Genomic DNA, 14,073 nt, shown 5'->3' with positions numbered 1-14,073 from the left:
ATAAGATTCTCTATTCAATACTGTATTTAACTACAACTTTCTTGGTTGCTAATGAATTATAAGGAAATGGAGCATTGTTAAGTGTGTGCATAGTATTATACACTATATATAGTTATATGTTGCCATGTAAGGTGCAACCTGAAAATGGTTTAAAGGCATAGCTTGATTTTGTGTTCAGATATGAGAACAATATTGATCTTGTCATTCAACTCTCAGCAAGTCAGTCAAGCTAAGCAGGCAACAATTAAAATAAGAAATACCCACTGCCATCATACATAGTGTACAATTTTGATGTGTATTATATAAATGTAGATACAAATCCAAACCCTTAGGGTGACATTGCATAAGATCCTCATCGAGTGTTAGAACTGCTGAGATAGTGTTGGTCGTTCATGGAATTTGATGACAGACAGACTGACAGATAATTCATTATTCAGTATAAAAATCACCACCAAAAACACTGAGCCAGGAGAATTCTTGCAGGAATATATTTGAAGACACATCACTGACTCCAAAGAAGGGGCCCGGTTCTGAGAGTACTCCTTGTTATGGTACTAAAGAAGTCCTCAACGATTACACAGTGGCATTAAAGTACTATAAAACAAATGTCTGGGTTTGATAACAAACCGATTCTCTATTCCCTCAACAGCCCAGGACCTCCACATCCAGCATCTTCACCACCAAGATTGTCTGAGACCAGCCAGCCGGACAGCTGCTGCAAGAATCGTTTAGCATCCTCAAATAATTTCTGCACAAACTGTCAGGAACCATCTCAGGGAATCTCATCTGCATGCTCGTCATCCTCTTTGGGGTCTCGACCTGACTGCAGTTTGCCATCATAACCGACTTGAGTGGGCAAATGCTCACATACGATGGCGTCTGGCACTTTGGAGAGGTGTTCTCTTCATGGATGAATCCCAGTTTTCACTGTGCAGAGCAGATGACGTGTGTATGGCTTCGTGTGGGTGAGCGGTTTGTTGATGTCCTAGTTGTGGATCGAGTGGCCCATGGTGGCGGTGGGTTATGGTATGGGCAGGCGTGTTTCACGGACAACAAACACAGGTGCATTTATTGATGGCATTTTGAATGCATAGAGATACCATGACGAGATCCAGAGGCCCATTGTTGTGCCATTCATCCACAACCATCACCTCATGTTGCAGCATGATAATGCACGGCCCTATGTTGCAAGGATTACAATTCCTGGAAGCTGAAAACATCCCATTTCTTGCATGGCCAGCATACTCACCGGAGGAATTGGGGCAAAAACAAAAGTGTTGCGTTTATAATTTTGTTCAGTGTAAGAACACAGAAGAGGGTGGGCACATGAGGAACTTTCAGTTTAGGAGTTTGTGTGTGCTTAGCTTAAAAGCACATTCAATAAAGTTTGCTTCAACATAGTTCTGTATTTTTGTACTGTTTTCTATTTGTGGTTGAACAACTTGTGTTATGAATAGCCATCCAACGTTGTGATGGTTCTGAGATGATCTATAGGTAACTCATCACTATTTCAATGGCTATTAAAATCACTAACACACATTTAAACTGTACATGCTAAAGAAAGAAGTTGAAAATACTGAGATGTAAAAATCTATAAAGACAAATACCTGCCAAATATCATGTGAACTTAATGCAGCACTGGTTGTGTGTTCTCCAGTTGATGCAAACTCTAAGTTCCATTGTTACGATGCTGCACCATTTGACAGCCCTCAAATATGCTTCTCTATTCGCCAAAAATGTTTAACCCCACATTTCAAAAAGCTACAATGAGAACATTGCTGGTGACACTTTTCTAAAAAACAAAAACAACAACACTACAGCTTATATATGGTTTAGATTATAATTTTCGAATTGTCCATTTTGCTTATTTCATATTATTTGTAAAGTGTGTCTGAATGTCTCTGTGGACCTTTCTCTAAGGCTAAGAACAAATGTACTGCCGAAGCATTTTAGAAAGATTTTCAATTTTTCAGAGACAGGCTTCATTTAGCCCCTTAATTACCACATCATAAAACCTAAACACGCACATATGAACTTGTTCATTTGTAGCTAAACTAACCTTTTCAACATTTCACACTTTAGTTTCGACATGATGTGATTTCAACTGTACAAAAGTAGCTCATCTCGGCCACACCTACTGACTACCAGTTATGCACAGCGTTCTAACTTTGACAGCTGTATTCTAAAACTAACATAGCTATCCTTATTAGCTAGGCTCCTTACATGCTTGCTGATAACTTTTTTGAAGGTGGGTCTCCGACATTGACAACATTGTGTTGGATAGATTTGTGCAGCGGTGTTTAGGAAACTAACTATTCAATTGACAGACAGGTCTGTTGTCAATGTGTTTGCGAGCAACAACTTCCTAAATATAGATTTAGGACACATACAAACACTGGTCATGTATCATGATAATTAACAGCATTAAATCCATTGATTAAAAATTAAGTGATCTTGCAGCTGACCTTTGTATTCATTTTGTTTTTACTTTCACTTTTTTTGTGCTTTTAAAATACTCATTCTGCTGTCTACTGGGTAGTCTATTATTTTAGTAGTCTGAAGCTTGAAACAATTTAGGAATTTCACTAAAACTCAGCCTTTGTATTTTCTTACAATAACAGATTATACCAAATAAAGACACTCTGTAATTAGTTTCTTCTCATAAGTATGATTAAATTTGCTTATTTATTTTTTTCTCACAAGTTGGAGTGTGATTATCGCTCCATGCTATCTAAGAGGGAACTTGTGTCATCATGTACAAGAGAACAGTGGACTCCTGTCGTTCCACACAGTACAAGTGTGGTCCCTTTTTCTGTAATTCAAATCAATAAATAAAATGCATTTCTGTAAGTGTAGACTAAGCACATAGATATGATGACAAAATGTATTGACATTCAGTGGTTGTGAAAACTGGTCAGTTTAGTGTTTTAGGACTGAACAAGTTTAAAGCTGTAGTCAAAGTCTGATGTGAAATACTTTTTAACAATTAATTAAAACTGAATAGAAAGTATCTTACCTCTAATCATTTAATTCATAATTCAACTCTGGTTGTTTTTCTATTTTTGTTCCTTTTTTTTGGAATCTACAATTCATTTTACTCTCCAGGCCTTCAGTGTAGCCCTTTATTTTGATACATGTTGATCTTAAAACACAAGACATCCACTAAACCTCAGCCTTTATATTTTGTTTTAAAAGAAAATAAAGAGACTATTTAGTTAGTTTATTTTGTCTCAAAAGTATGATTAAATTTGCTTATTTATTATTTTCACACAAGTTGGAGTGTGATTATCGCTCCATGCTATCTAAGAGGGAACTTGTGTCATCATGTACAAGAGAACAGTGGACTCCTGTCGTTCCACACAGTACAAGTGTGGTCCCTTTTTCTGTAATTCAAATCAATAAATAAATGCATTTCTGTAAGTGTAGACTAAGCACATAGATATGATGACAAAATGTATTGACATTCAGTGGTTGTGAAAACTGGTCAGTTTGGTGTTTTAGGACTGAACAAGTTTAAAGCTGTAGTCAAAGTCTGATGTGAAATACTTTTTAACAATTAATTAAAACTGAATAGAAAGTATCTTACCTCTAATCATTTAATTTATAATTCAACTCTGGTTGTTTTTCTATTTTTGTTCCTTTTTTTGGAATCTAAAATCCATTTTACTCTCCAGGCCTTCAGTGTAGCCCTTTATTTTAATACATGTTGATCTTAAAACACAAGACATCCACTAAAACTCAGCCTTTATATTTTGTTTTAAAAGAATGTATAGAAAATAAAGAGACTATTTAGTTAGTTTATTTTGTCTCAAAAGTATGATTAAATTAGCTTATTTATTATTTTCACACAAGTTGGAGTGTGATTATCGCTCCATGCTATCTAAGAGGGAACTTGTGTCATCATCTACAAGCGAACAGTGGACTCCTGTCGTTCCACACAGTACAAGTGTGGTCCCTTTTTCTGTAATTCAAATGCATATCTTTAAGTAGACTAAGCACACAAATATAATGAAAAAAAAATGTATTGATGTCCAGTGCTTGTGAAAGCTGGCCAGGTTAGTATTTTGGGACAGAACAAGTTTAAAGCTCTAGATGTCAAATGTCAAATATTTTTTTATTAATTAATACTAATTTTTTATAATTAATTAAAACCGTAAAGAAAGTATCTTTATACTGACCATTTTATTTCTAATTCTACCCTGGTTGTTTTTCTATTTTTGTTCCGGTTTTTAGAATCTAAAATTCGTTTTACTCTCCAGGCCTTCAGTGTAGCCCTGTATTTTAATACATGTTGATCTTAAAACACAAGACATCGACTAAAACTCAGCCTGTATATTTTGTTAGAAAAAATTAAGAAATTGTGTTTCAAGAGACAGCTTTCTTTACTGAGTAGCTTGTATAATAGCCCCTCTACAGTCTGATAGACTCCCTGGGGCTGCAAGCCATTCACTCTATAGGGGAGTGTTAAGAACGACGTGTGTGAATGAGTCGTTAAAATCTTTGCTTGATCCACTAGAGGCACTGCTGAGTATGGACTTAAACACTCACACACCTGCAGGTCCCCTCTTGACAATAGTTTAAAAAATTTACCAGATGGTTTTAGACATGATTTTAGCATGATTTAAAGCATGTCCAACAGGGGACCTAAAAAATGTCCCCTGTTCACTTTTTAGTCCCCTCTTAGTGGGTGTGTAACGACGTCGAGGTCCACTGTTAGATAGGTTGGTAAGTGCACACACACACACACACACACACACACACACACACACACACACACACACACACACACTCTCTCTATCTCTCTGACCTGATCTCAATCATCTCTATACTGATCTATCAAGAGATATCAAGAGAAGGTTTTCCTTTTGATATTTGCACGTGTTTGTTTTTGACATGACTGTGTTACATCCATACCTTTACTTGTCCTTGCTTCCCCTTCGCAACACACTTCCCATATCTGTCAGTGCCTTCTATATTGCCTGCAGCAACGGAGCTTGAGACCCTTCTGTTTCTCCCTCTCCCTCTCACTGCTTGTCTTTTCTCTGTAATTAGTAAGGATATATGAGCGACCTCTCCCCCTTTGTGTTATAGAGCGGGGCCGATCCAGACTCCTTGCCTCCAGAGTGAGCTACAGTATGTGGCGCGTGGCCTACTTCCTCCACTCCCCTGCCCGAGGGAATACAACAGTCGGAAAAAGTTAAGGACACAGCAACTGGTGCAGCCCAGAGCAAAGTAAGGAAGGAATTAATCCTGTACCATAAGGAAAGACAGCATCTTATGGTTCAGATCTCTCTTTCTGTCTAACAAAAACATCTCTCGCTTTATTCAGTTTTTTCAAAGCATATCAGTCTCTCTCTGCTCTGTTTTGCTGTGTTCCCATCCTCCTTTCACTATGCTCTTTCATCACCTTTCTCTACAGCTCCTATTTTTCATGGCCAATCCATCTAAAACATAAAAGGGAGAATGCAGAGAGAATTTTGTTTTATTCTTTCCAGCTTTACAATCAAGCAGTGTAATACCTCCATGTGCAGCGCATAGTAAACATCTTCAGTCACTGGGCCCTTTAATTGGCAATGCATAGTTATAAATAGGATCGGTTGACAGGTTAGGGCCCAATCAATCGAAGATAGAATTACAGAGTAAAAGAGGGGAAAGCAAAGATCCAAATTAGTATACCAAGATATTCAAACTAAAAGGAGACAGAGGACAGCACAGGGCGCTGCTCTGGGAAATATCAACAGAAATGTTGGAGTACAATTTACTGGTGAAGGAAGCATAATAAAGGATTGAATGAGTAAGATAGGGACAAGAGAGGATGCTGGAGTTTGTCACAGTCTTTTTATTATCGTCCCTCTTCCTTTTCTCACTGTCTCATTTGTTCCCATTACAGATCAGTGCTGTTCCAATCTGCACAAGTACAACAAAGTGCTTATTCTGTGCTGGGGAAGACAGCAACATAGACTGACACACAAATTATGAATATGAAATTGACAGACAGTTGGTTGAAATCTGTACTTCCTTCAGTCAAATTGTACAAAACAGGCCTTGACTTGGATGACTCATGAAACATGAGACATTCTGTGTCCTTGCACAGTTCAATAGACTAGACAGTGTGTCCACAATGACTATTCTTGCAATACAGTGTTCTCTTGCCTTTCGTCTTAAGACTTTTGATGAGCGTGTAAATAGGGCAGACGGCAATCTGTGACCTCATTCAGGGTGGCAGCGGCTCTGGTGCCCTAGCATTAGCGCTGGGTGACATTTTGTAATTTTGTAAAAGCTGTGCTAATTATTTACACATTTTCCCCGGCCAGCCTTTTTTAATGAACACATCGCTCACTGTCCTTCAGCACCAACAAAATCGCAACAGTCAGGAAATGTGTATGAAGAAGTAGCCACACGGGGCAAATGTGCATCACCATGCGCACAGACTGGAGAGGAATGATGGAATTATGAGGTGTGCGTGTGTTTCTGCAACTTTTAGCACTTGTGTGTACTCCATTGTATATATGAATGTTTGTCTATGACAGGTGCTTATCAGTTTTGGATCTTGCTGCCAGAGCTCTGCAGGGGTCACAAGCTACTCTGCTTGGGGTACAGCCATGTGACACAAATCATGAATAACAATTTCAACATAGCAGGCTGCTCATTCTAATTCTGACCCTTTCTCCCCTGTTTGCTTGCTTGAGTCTAAGCTAGGCAGCAACTGTCATGTCTTTAGCTCTGTTATACTATTTATATGATTCCCTTAGCTCCAGGTCAAGCAGTTTTAGCTGTCATCATCACACCATGTGTCTTGTTATTCACTAGATACCTGCTACGCTAGACTAGCCGTATTCCATTTTAATCCCCTGTGGCTGTGAATGTGCTAGGCTTTGCTGCATGCAGGTACTTAATTGAGACATCCTCAGGTCCCTTTGTGTAGGTGTGAGACGTTGCACCAATTGTCTGAGACAAAGAGAGGCAGAGAGAGATATGCTAGGCCAGGCTGTCTAACTCTAGCTAGCAAACAGTACAGTCTATGCCATTCACAGTGCTAGCCAGAACACATACATCAGAGTGAAAGGTGAAAGCATCTTATTCCATCTATGACATGCATCCAAATGTTTGGCCTTGTAGTGACATAGTAGCACCTCAACCTATTTTGTCACACTGTTTTTTTTCTCTTGCTCTTTGTCTTTTCATGCTTACAAAAGCCTAGCCATGTAATATTTCATTGAGGAAATAATTGTAATATTCATCTCTGGAACAGCATATGTTTTCTCAAAGGAAGCATATATTTCTCAAGGGGCCACTGCTCTCAACACTCTCCTTGCCCAGTGTCTGACCAGAGATATTTTTCACTGGTCCATCAATACTGGCCACCTCCCTTTCAGGAGCTGAAATGATTTCTTGGTCTTGCTCTGATCTTAACCTTACTCTTGTCTTCTACACAGAGGGGACCATTTCTCTTGGGAGATATTAACCCTCCCTGCAGCCTAGGGAGACATTTTTCAGTGTGGAGCTGACATTAACTGTTGTTGCAGGGGCTGATTGTCTGAGCCGCAGGCCATGCTTTATAGTGCCTCTCGTTTCCACCAACATTGATCTGCCACTGCTTTATACCATGCGCACAGACTGGTAAAAACAGGCCTGTGTGTACATGTGTGCTTAGGTGATCAGTAAAGAGAGATAAATACAGACCCCTTAATACAGGGATACCAATGAACATGTACTGGAAGAAAAGCATATTAGCTATACCCCAGATTAGACATCAGTAAAATGGTATGTGAGGCAGTTAGTTGCTTTCATGAAAAACAATAAAATAGACTGACCAGTACGGGAAGGAAAGTACAGGTAGGAAAACAGGGCTATAGTTTTAAGGGAAAGAAACCAATCGCAGTCAGGGGTGGACTGGTAATCTGGCATACAGGGCAAATTCTGGTGGGCCGACGCACCTATGGGCCAGTGTAACTTAAATTATTATTTATATAACTATTAAATGCCAACGTATCAGCCTAAAGAGCACTGACAGCGGCCCATTGGTTCATTTACTATACTGACACTGGGCTGGCCCAATCACATCTCTTGCAAGCCTCCAATCCCTCCCCTATGCCCAGTTGTTTGTCTTGTGTTGTGGGCCAAAAAAACCCCAATCTTTAAACATGCTGCCGCCAAATGTGCCAAAATAACCGATATGTTTGCTACTGGAGCTGCAGTAGCTTCAATATCAGCTGCAGTACCCGACGTAGTGCAGCCACTGGTACTTGAAGGAGTAAAGGAGAGCCAAAGCCACTGCCAGGCAGAGGAGGAGCCCCTAAATGTCCGCACCACTTTTTAACACAAAATGACGCCATGTACGTGCCATGCCATAATGACAATGTTGATGACTACTTCAATTAAGGTAAATCAGCTAACTGTCCTAATGGCTGACATTATTTTGTCAGCATCGCGTTGGCTAATCCCACGCTGTTGGGAAAATTACTTGTACTTGAGTAAGAGTTGTGCCACCTTTTATCACCAGGGAGTCCACTTGCACTGGTACACTTATCCACGGCACTTATAACTCAGCTTTATAGTGGTTTGGGGGAATATTACAGTTTATTTAAGAGAACTACGAGGATGGTGTATTGGTGAGGAGTGTCCAACTGATTGCTGTGGGCTGCCTGGACCAAAAATGCCAGGGCCGACTTTTTGCCCCAGTCCAGCCCTGATCACAGTTATTGGATGCCATGCAAAATGAAATGGGATAGAAAACCGGTGGAGTTTGGGAGGAGAGGTTTTACCTGGGACACCTTGCGCACCACCTCACCACTGACCACCAGCCCTTGAACAAAGGAACGTGCTGCGACAAATGTGCGTGTGACGATCATCTTCATTACGCGGGGTGTTTCTCCGAAGGGACGTAGTGTCTCGATCTGCTTAGACACACACTCCAGGTAGTCCTCACCTACAATCAGCAAACACATTCAATAATATCTTTATTTAAGTAGAAAATATGAATACATCAATGAATACAAAATAGTTTTAATAGAATATGAAGTAATCTCCTTTTCTTTTATATTATGTATATATTGTATATCACTACTGTGAAGAATGTTCTCTGGCAGTAAACCTGTGTTCACACCACTAACCCATGAATTAACTCTTGTTATTTGGAGAAAAGCTAGAGGTACCTATGGAATATTGCTTGTTTGCCTGGTAGAAGAGCTTCTCCAGCAGCCTAGCCCAGAATTCGTTGAGCACCTCTTCCAGATTGACATTGGAGCCTCGGTAGTAGTACCTCAAATCCATGTATAGGTCGGAGAAGACCTGGGAATTCTGGGAGTATAGGGACCCCCAAGTTGGAGTGAAAGTCTCCTGTAGACTAATCGCCGAACGGTTCAGCAACTCCAGGAAGTAACCTAAAAACACATATGGAAAGTTAATGGTTTTAACAGTACAAGTGCCCTTGACTCAGATTTACAGTGTCAGCAACTACACACAGCGTGATGTTATTTTCTTGTGTGTCATTTTTTCCCCTTTATATGCTTAGATTTAAAAATGGTCTGTCTCAAACTGTCAGTGATCCTAAAGCTAAAGAATGAAAGAGTGTCCTTCTAGGGGATGTCAGAGAAATTACAGCACTTCAGGGTGAAGTATACACAGCTCCAAGTCAGGATTTACAGATATAGGGTACAGGCAGAGGCAGGCAGTCATGCAGAAACACTAGTAAACAGATAGACAGATGGGTAGGCATGCTGTCAGTCCCGGAGAAGAAAAGGTAGGAGAATGTTAAAGTCTGACTGAGACAAGCACAAACAAATATAAAGCCACAAGCAGAAAGAATGTCTGTGTCAGTTTCTGAAGCAGTCGGATGAAGACTTGTGGAGATATAGATGTTAATTCATTGCGTGACCGACTTTAGATTTCGCCTCTGTAGGATGTACAGTAATTAGCATCCAAACACATGCTTTTGCAAGTTTGGTTACAATAGCTTAAGCCAATTTTGATTTATGAGCATTTATGTAAAATTGAACTTTAATACACAAAGTAAAAATGTATAATTTGACACATCAAAATTGCTTTGACAAATTTAGATCAGTGAAGTCGAGTAGATGATCCTGCCAAAGTTTTGGGACGATTGGCTTAAAGGTTTTTGATGACTTCCCCAAAAAAGGAGATAAAAATTTGACATTTTCAGAGCAGAAGACCATTGGAGGAAAGCTGCAGATTAATTGACAGATTAAAATGATTAAATGATGGTTATATATCCCTGCCTCTGCTGAATTATTTTTTATCCCTGGTGGGGACAAAATGTATCCACCCCTTAGAGTGATCAATGCCATTTCACTAGTGATGCAACGGATCACAAATTAACGGTTCTGATCGATCACTGCTTTTGTTAGGGTTTCATTCATTTTAAAATGCGCTACTTTGGGTCTGATCTAGCTGTCTCTCTCTGTATGTAGGTAATCACCACTCTGAAGACTTGCTTAATGATTGGTTACAAGTTGCGAACAATAGCCTATCAACAGTCAAGAGACATTTTCTCAGGTGAGCAGCGGAGCTGTAAATTGAAGGAAAGACAGCAGATAGTAGGACTAAAGCTGTAATGAACATCACAATCTGATTATCTGTTTCTATGATGACAAGCAGCCCAGTGACCCTGTTACACCAGTGAGCATGCCCAAACACATAGCAACGGGGTTTCACTAAAAGACACTCTTGAAAGTGACGGCTTTTAAGTCACTCTCCCCTTACCCACTCACTGCACCTCAGAGTTAAACACAGCATCCTTCTGTCTTTTCTTTCTTTTCACTGCAACTTTCCAATCGATCAGGGGAGGGATTTATTTTCAATGGCAGTGGCATAAACATTTTTACATCTGTTCTGTGCATAAACATTGTTTATAAATGAGGCCCCTGTTCTGCCAAGAGATGTCAGCCGAAGGTCCAGCACAACAGACCATTCATCCATTCAGGCCAACATTTGCGTATACAGTGGGTTCAAACCTGGTGCATATACTGTATGTGTGTGTGTGTGTGTATGTGTGTGTGTTTATCTGTTTGTCTGCCTGTGTGTGTATACGTGCGCGTGTGTGTGTTTGTGTGTGTGTGTGTGGCAGGCAGATGGGAAGCTGTAGTCTGCAGCACTGTTTACTTTGTAGGTGTCTTATCTCTGCCTGCCACCACCCCAGATCGGGAGGAGACGAGAAAAGGGGAGGTTGTGGCCTCCAGAGAGGACACTCTGCCTGGAGTTAACCTATTCCCCTAACGAAGCTGTTTTCAAAAACATCATAACATGCACAGAAATCCACCACACACACAAAATACAAACACACCCCATCTTCTAACAGTTTCCCTGACGACAACATATGGAGAAAACCAAGTCAAGTTATGCGGTAGCAAAACTCCAAACACCCACCTGCGCAGGGCCTGAAGACAATCGCAGCACTTGGAGTTACATAACATATTAATATACTAAGCTCATCCTGACCAATCTGCGTGGCATTATCTAAGCACTGGCCTTGTTGGATACTGTATCTCTGTGCTGCTTTCCCACTCATTAATAAACTGCAGCCAGACAGTTTCACTGCTGCTGTAATTTGCTGTTCCTCTGGAATTTTCACAGACTAAAGCTAAACGGTCTACTCTCATCAGAGCCATTGATTTGAAGAGATGTATTTAGCACTGAATGTTAGGTACTTTTGAGGAGTCTCATTTTTAATTCCACTAGCAGACAACCACTGTGGGACATACAGTATACATACATTATTTCATATTCTTGCTTTTGCTACATTTAATGGTCATTATGTGCTTGACGTGCCTTGGAAACCACAAGGGACGCTCTTCAAGATATATCAAACTTTTGTTCAAGTCACGTTCCTCCTCCTACAGTCATAGTCTTGTTCGGTGTCACAACCAATTGCCCTTTGACATTTGCCTCAGTTGGGTTCGCACCCAGAATAATGTCAGCTTGCATTATTTCTAAATCGGAGTTATGTAATGTTGTCAAGTTACATGCTTTTTGATGTACACTCACATTTCAACACATATACGATGAGTGAAAATTTTATTATATAATAAACCAAACCAGCTAATTATTTGGTTTTAAGCCCTACTGGAAAATTGCAAGAATGGTGTACAACCAGGTTCAAATGGTCTGATATATTCTTTGTAAATTAAAAGAGTGTAAAGCCCATTTTCTAAAGGCAGAAAAGGCTGATGCCAATGTCTTCAACAAGAAACAGAATACCTTTCTAGTAAACTCCTCATTATAGGTACAGACCTCCAAGCACAGAGCTAATGGCAATTTAATGAATGGCGTGTAGCTTGTGTCTTTGTGTGTGAAGCAAAACATTTCTTAGATAAATATAAATCCAGGTGAGATAAATGGTTCTGACATGCAGCGGCCGTATGTCCAGCATTTGTTTAGTAACGAGGCTTCCCGGCTGGATGACACATCATTCCCCTGTTCCCTGACCTCCTGTCAGTCAAACTATCTGGAAATGCAGCTCTGGTCCAGCCTCAAAGTACCAGGAGTGCTGCATCTATGTCACTTGCACATTTGTGCCAGCCAACACACAAAAACATCCTTCCAGGAGTCAGCAGAAAAGAGCATGCACACTCGTACACAGAGAAACTAAATTCAAACTGACAGCACATTCACATCTACACACAGACACGCAGGGATCGCAGACCCTCACACCAACACACACTACCCAGAGTACACAGTCGCAGGCAGGCAGACAGACAGACGGGGAGCGGCTGCGACTGGTGCAGCTTTGCTTTTAATCCCTATTAGAATTCATTCCTGCTGTGTACCGTCAGCCATACTGTAAAACTGCCTCAAGTCTGGCTAAGGGAAATGGATTACAGCAGAAATATTTTTATTCAGGTGATGAAGTGAAGTTATTTTCTCTATTAAAATGAATTATGCACATTTCTGTTTACTGTTCTAGTGTTGGTGGTCATGTTTTAAGCACTTTGGGATCGCCGCATGTGGAGGACAGATCTTGATAAATGGTATGACGCTGTCCAGTTCTCCTCTGCCCTTCAGCTCAAATGAAAAATGATCATCATTAGTATGATACAAAGCCCATGTGAATGTGTGTGCAATGCATGTGCTTTTGTGTGTGGAGATGACCTTTCTCATTCTTCATCTGTTTCTGTCTCTATATACAGGGAGCCACAAGTGCATCCCTTCCTTTACCCCTCCATTCTTTTATCCCTCCCTCAATCCTCTATCATCCATTTAAGCACACTCTCTACTTTCTCTCCTCCAGTGTCTGCTCTCCAAGGAAGGAGTGATAGAGAGGGCACATAATTGCTTATTTGTAGCGCAGCACATGTAAGAGTGGAGGGGACAAAGAGGGGACAAACAGTAGATGGGATAGTTTAGATATTTTCTTTGTAGTAGTCATGAGGACGCTATATCGCTCTTCAATGTATACATCTAAAATGATAACAAAACCAAAAGTGATGTCAGTAATTTGTGAGGATTGATAATTAATCTTTTTCTAGCCAATGATGCGAGCTACTGTATCTTGCTCTGGAAATCTCAGGTCTCATTTCTCAATGTGATTTAGAATTTCATCAGGTTAGTTAATTGTCATCTGATCCAAATATTTGTTTAAACGTTCAAAAATAACTGTTGTCTGGTATAAAAAATTGCCCATAATATAGCCCATAATTTATATAAAGTAAAATATTTTGCACGTTTTACTGTGTATTGATAAGCAGAATCCCAAATTACAAATTTGGCTCAAAGGGCTTTACAATCTGTACAGCAAATGACTCCATAACCACACTAGACTGATTATACTATTTTTCCTTCTGCATTTTTGATAGTCACAGTAGAAAAAGACAGAAAAGGCAGGGGAGAGAGGGGGGGAATAACATGCAGCAAAGGGCCTGAGGTAAGGCCAGGTGAGCTACCAGGGCGCCTGACTGATTAAACTTTCAACATTCAACAGAGTAGGCCTGTCCTATAATTCAGTACTGTCATGTATGAAGTTTAAGGAGAATCACATTGTGATTCTATAATCTTATTATAACATAGTTCATGAAATTTCTGTTAAAAATGAACAGAATGAGCTATTGAGTTTGGTCT

At 40.0% G+C, this 14,073-nt stretch overlaps 1 protein-coding gene across 1 annotated transcript in view; it reads right to left on the bottom strand.

The window, feature by feature from the left end:
* The window catches only part of gpc1b (glypican 1b), an 80,137-nt gene that overhangs the window by 16,321 nt on the left and 49,743 nt on the right, over nt 1–14,073 (bottom strand). Inside the window, exons 3-4 of the mRNA XM_038718143.1 lie at nt 9,156–9,383; nt 8,766–8,929 (exon numbers count right to left, since the gene is read on the bottom strand). Of these exons, the coding sequence (XP_038574071.1) occupies nt 8,766–8,929; nt 9,156–9,383 (392 nt within the window). The remainder of the gene's footprint in view (nt 1–8,765; nt 8,930–9,155; nt 9,384–14,073) is intronic.

The sequence above is a fragment of the Micropterus salmoides genome, unplaced genomic scaffold (assembly GCF_014851395.1).
Source record: "Micropterus salmoides isolate LMB-PRFRI ecotype aquatic unplaced genomic scaffold, ASM1485139v1 Ms_hic_scaffold_14, whole genome shotgun sequence".
Classification (NCBI taxonomy): Eukaryota; Metazoa; Chordata; class Actinopteri; order Centrarchiformes; family Centrarchidae; genus Micropterus; species Micropterus salmoides.
The sequence above is the reverse complement of the archived record's forward strand: the minus strand, read 5'-3'. Positions and strand labels throughout refer to the sequence as shown.